This window comes from Dipodomys ordii, unplaced genomic scaffold (assembly GCF_000151885.1).
Source record: "Dipodomys ordii isolate 6190 unplaced genomic scaffold, Dord_2.0 Scaffold14, whole genome shotgun sequence".
Lineage (NCBI taxonomy): Eukaryota > Metazoa > Chordata > Mammalia > Rodentia > Heteromyidae > Dipodomys > Dipodomys ordii.
In genome coordinates, this window is record NW_012267230.1 from 15,051,488 (window position 1) to 15,056,540 (window position 5,053).

General features: G+C 52.9%; 1 protein-coding gene across 1 annotated transcript in view; it reads left to right on the top strand.

Moving 5' to 3' along the window:
• The window catches only part of LOC105981894 (ATP-binding cassette sub-family A member 3), a 73,453-nt gene that overhangs the window by 54,333 nt on the left and 14,067 nt on the right, over positions 1-5,053 (top strand). The window contains exons 12-17 of the mRNA XM_013011243.1: positions 751-894; positions 1,350-1,479; positions 2,071-2,225; positions 2,481-2,636; positions 2,808-3,018; positions 3,649-3,799. Of these exons, the coding sequence (XP_012866697.1) occupies positions 751-894; positions 1,350-1,479; positions 2,071-2,225; positions 2,481-2,636; positions 2,808-3,018; positions 3,649-3,799 (947 nt within the window). The remainder of the gene's footprint in view (positions 1-750; positions 895-1,349; positions 1,480-2,070; positions 2,226-2,480; positions 2,637-2,807; positions 3,019-3,648; positions 3,800-5,053) is intronic.

A 5,053-nucleotide genomic window follows, 5' to 3' on the forward strand; every position in this document is an offset into this window, starting at 1 on the left:
CAGGGCCTCAGGCATGCAAGGTAAGCGCTCTACCACTGAGCCACCTTCCCAGCCCCAAGTCTGTAAGATTCTTATCTCCACTTAAACAGCAAAATGCCACACGTGAAGGTGTGGTTCAAATGGTAGAGTGCCAGCTTTGAGTGATAAAAGCCAAGGAACAGAGCTGAGTAGCATGGAAACACAGCTCCTTTACTCTGGACTGGAGTGTTTAGTAACCTCTCTTTATTAAGCTTTATGGTTGACAGACTCCCTCTCCTCTCTATATCATCCATGTTTACATTCACAACAAGCTGTGAGTTTCTTTTGGGGGGGGGGCGAGGGGTCTGGTCATGGGGCCTGAACTCTGGGCCTGGGCGCTGTCCCTCAGCTCTTCAGCTCAAGGCTAGCGCTCTACCACTTTTAAGCCACAGCGCCACTTCCGGCTTTTTTCTTTTTGCTTATGTGGTGCTGAGGAATCGAACCCAGGGCCTCTGGCATGCAAGGCAAGCTCTCTACCATTGAGCCACCTTCCCAGCCCTAAGCTGTGAGTTTCTGTTGTACCCATTTGCCAGATAGGAAAGCAAGGCTTAGAGCTATCCCAGGGATGATGTGTAAGCAGAGGAGCTTTGTAAGCAGTGTCCTCTCTTCAGTTATGTGCCTTGAAAGGGTCAGAGGAGGCCATGCTGTAGTGTGTATTTAATGTGTTGCTGTTGTCTACATTATTGATCGCAAAGTAAACTGACATAAGCACCTGTCTATCCCCTATGCCAGCCCTCCTACTGGTGCGGGAGCCCAAGAACAGTGGTTGGAAAAGAGGAAGAAGACAGTGACCCTGAGAAAGCTCTCAGAACGGAGTACTTTGAAGCAGAGCCAGAAGACCTGGTAGCCGGGCTCAAGATCAAGCATCTGTCCAAGGTGCCACTTCCCTGTAAAGACAGGGCCGAGGTCTTTAGGGGAAGCTACTCCAATGCAGGTGCTGTGTCTGGGCCTTACTCCCTTCCTCTGTCCAGGGCCCCTCACCTGCTCCTGACCTGTCCTCCAGGGCATAGACCACCATTCTGTGTCTGACCAAGTGCAGGTGATGGCTCCAGATTCAATGGCATCAGCTACAGTGCCTCCTGGGCTGGGCCTCTTGCCAGCTTTTCAGCATATGCTTACTCCACTCTACCAGATACCTTGGCCTCTTCATGATGCAGACATCCAGAGGGCCGTGGGCCATGTTAGGAGCAGGGCCTGCCCCAGACTTCAGTCCTCTGTGTGCCGATTGGCACCTGGCTTGGTAACCTGAGGCCCTGGGGCTGTACTGCAGAGGGACAGGAAGTCCCTTGTGGCTGTGGAAAGTTCACAGTGGCCCTCTGCCTGGCCTGCAGGTGTTCCGAGTGGGAAATAAGGACAAGGCAGTTGTCAGAGACCTGAACTTGAACCTGTACGAGGGCCAGATCACTGTCCTGCTGGGTCACAATGGTGCAGGGAAGACTACCACCCTTTCTGTCCTCACAGGTGAGCCTCTGCCGGCAGGCCCTCCCCCAACACCGCTCCACTAAATCCCAGCCTCGAAGTCCCAGCTGTGAGGAGTGAGGTGTTCTTACACTCAGGGCCCAGAGGAACACATGCCGGCCCCCCTCTCAGCCCTGCTCATGAATGCCTGAGCCCAGTGGGATCAGCAAAGGCGAGCAAGGCTAATCCTTGAACACCGAGGAGTGGGCTCACCCGTTCTGCCCCACACTCGACTCCAAGGCTGTTCCTTACCTTCCCCCAGTGCTGAGTCACCCGTGGTAGCAGAGGCCCAGATCTGACATGCGGGTTTGTGAAAGCACCTCTGCATGCTTGTGCACACAGATGTGTGAGGGCACAGTTCTTGTTCCTGCCTAGCTTGTATGGCCATCCCTCTTCTGTCCCTCTCCCTCCTCTGTCTCCCACTGCCTAGCTAGACAGAGCCTTCTGCGGTGGGGAGTGGGGGTTCCCGGCACTCTCGTGGGCAAGATGCTTGGTCAAGCAGAGGGAAGCAGTGACTAAGGAGGAGGTCATGACACCTCATGCAGACAAGCTGGATTCTCACACTGAATTTGGGAGTCTTTTGCTCGGCCCCAGGTCTCTATCCTCCTACCAGTGGGCGTGTGTACATCAGTGGATATGAAATCTCCCAAGACATGGCTCTGATCCGGAAGAGCTTGGGCCTGTGCCCCCAGCATGATGTCCTGTTTGACAACCTGACAGTAGCAGAACATCTCTACTTCTATGCGCAGGTAGGCGGGGGGTGGGAGGACGGGGGGGGGGGGGGGGTCGGTAATCCACCGCTGATGCATTTGGGTTTCTGAGTTCACCAAAAGACACGATTGGCCTGAAGAGCCATGGCATAAAAGCTGGGATTTCGGTAAAGGAGGTGATGTGCAGAGCCAACATCACCGGGGGAAGATGTCTCAGAGTTCTAGGGAACTCTGGGCAGCTGGGATCCCATGAGCAGCAGCCTCATCTTCCCACCCCATCCTCCACCATTGCAGCTGAAAGGCCTGTCACCCCAAAAGTGTCCTGAAGAAGTAAAGCACATGCTGTACGCCCTCAATATGGAGGACAAGCGGAATTCGCCATGCAAGTACCTGAGTGGAGGGATGAAGCGCAAGCTCTCCATCGGCATTGCCCTCATAGCGGGTTCCAAGGTACGGGGCAGCTGCACCCCACCTCCTGACGAGGCCAGCCCAGGTTCCCCACACACAGTGAACACATAGCTGGGCACTAGAACTCAAGGTAGCTTAGCCGGTCCCCAGCACAGCCAGCCCCGGTCTGGAAAGCGGCTCTGCCATTGCCACAACTTTGCCTCTGCCATCCAGTTGTTGATTCTGGACGAGCCCACCTCGGGCATGGACGCCATCTCCAGGAGGGCCATCTGGGACCTTCTTCAGCAGCAGAAGAGTGACCGCACCATCCTGCTGACCACACACTTCATGGACGAGGCTGACCTGCTGGGGGACCGCATCGCCATCATGGCGGATGGGGAGCTGCAGTGCTGTGGGTCGTCTCTGTTCCTCAAGCAGAAATATGGTGAGTGGTGGGCAGCAGGTGGGCAGATGGACCTCCGTCTTGTGACAGGGCCAGCACCGCTGCCTGCTGTGCTGAGGGTCACTGCCCACTGTTAGCCTTTGTGAAGGGCCCTGACAGGGGTGGGAGGTGACCTCCTCTGGACTTCCCGTCTACCCACCCCATGTGGGAATGAGGGAGGGTGGTGGGACAGAACATTGTGAGTGGCCGGGCTCCTGTTCTGCCTTCAAGAGCTGGTGGCTCTTGTCAAAACCACTTGTGCTCACCAGCATTTTGACTCCCAACAGAAGTGTTGCATATGGTTAGAGGCATGTCTCAAGTGGTAGAGCACCAGTTGTACAAGCAAAAGCATGGTATAAACCCAACACAGTAACTCAAGCCTATAATTCCAGCTACTTGGGAGATGGAGATGGGGATTGAAGGTCAAGGCGGTCTTGTTGGTCCCTGGCTGGTGGCTGCACCCCTGGCTTCAAGCAGGCTTTCCTGATAGGCTTCCCCCACAGTTTACCCAGTAAAACATGGGGGACTCTAGAACAGCATGAAGGAGCGCTGAGATGTCCCTGTGCTGGCTCTCCAGCCCCTTTTCCATTGAGGGAAAGCCAGAGGATCTCACTCTTGGCCCTTGTGTTCCAGGTGCTGGCTACCATATGACCCTAGTGAAAGAACCACACTGTAATCCTGAAGCCATCTCCCAGCTGGTGCACCGCCATGTCCCCAACGCCACACTGGAGAGCCATGCTGGGGCTGAGCTGTCCTTTATTCTTCCTAAGGAGAGCACACACAGGTATGTGCCCCGCAGGACACACAGGTGCAGGTGTGGGAAGGCTAGGTATGAGTTGGTTAGGAGGCCTCCTTGCTCAGTTAACCCGTACCTCCGCCGGCTCAGCCATTGAGCACCACTCAGCCCCTAGGAACAATGCTTGGCTGGTGCAGGGTGCCACGCCGTCCAGGTGGGGCTGGGAAGGGGATCTATGCCTGCCTGCCATCCATACCTAGTGTGCAGTTTCCTCCTAACGCAGCGGCAGCTGCTGCGTTCAGAATTACTTGTGGAACTGATAACTAGCATTCACAGACAAATTGTGGATGTGCACAACAGACACCATCTCAGGATGATTCCCAACGGTGAGGCAGTTAGTACTCAGTTTCCTTCTGAATGGATGTTTAGCTTCCTCTCCTTGTTTGCAGGACACAGCAGTGTAGCTGCTCTGCGTAATGTATACATTGTACTGAATTCTATTGAATGGTGGCCGTTCTCTGCTTCTTGCAGCAGGGGGCAGGAGGAGTCCACACACCTTTAGGGTCACTCGATCCCATTATCTTTATGTCTTTTGCTCATTTATGCACCACTTTCATATATTCATATTAACCATTTTTGTTGCAGTTTTCTCCTATTTTGTTGTGTTTGATTTTTGTGGGTTTTTTTTCCATATGGATCTCACATTTAAAAGTGCCATATCTTTGCTACTGTAATTTCTTCTATTACTTTTCTTCTCAGAAAGTATTTCCCTGCCCTGTGACAAAATGAATTTTTACCAATTCCTTTCCATTCTGTGATTTTATGTGTCCAAGCCTAAGTACACATAGTTTAAAAAAAAAGGAAATCTTTCTTCCCCTTGGTGTTGCTGCAAACCTAATTGTGTGTGTGTGTGTATCCTAAAAACAAGAGTGACTGCCTAGCAAGCATGAAATCTTGAGTTCAAACCCAGTTCTGACAAACAAGACAAACAGCAAAGCTGGGTGCTGATAGCTCATGCCTGGGATCCTAGCTACTCAGGAGGTTGAGATCAAAGCATCAGGCAGTAAAGTCATTGAGACTCTTATCTCCAATAAACTACTCAAAAAAAAAAGCCAGAAGTGGTGCTGTGGCTCAGTGGTAGAGTGCTGGCCTTGATAACAAAGAAGCTCAGGGACAGCTCCCAGGCCCAGAGTTCAAGCCCCAGGACTGGCAAAACAAAGTAACAACAACAACAAAAATAACACCAGGCCGGGTGCTGGTGGCTCACGCCTGTAATCCTAGCTACTCAGGAGGCTGAGATCT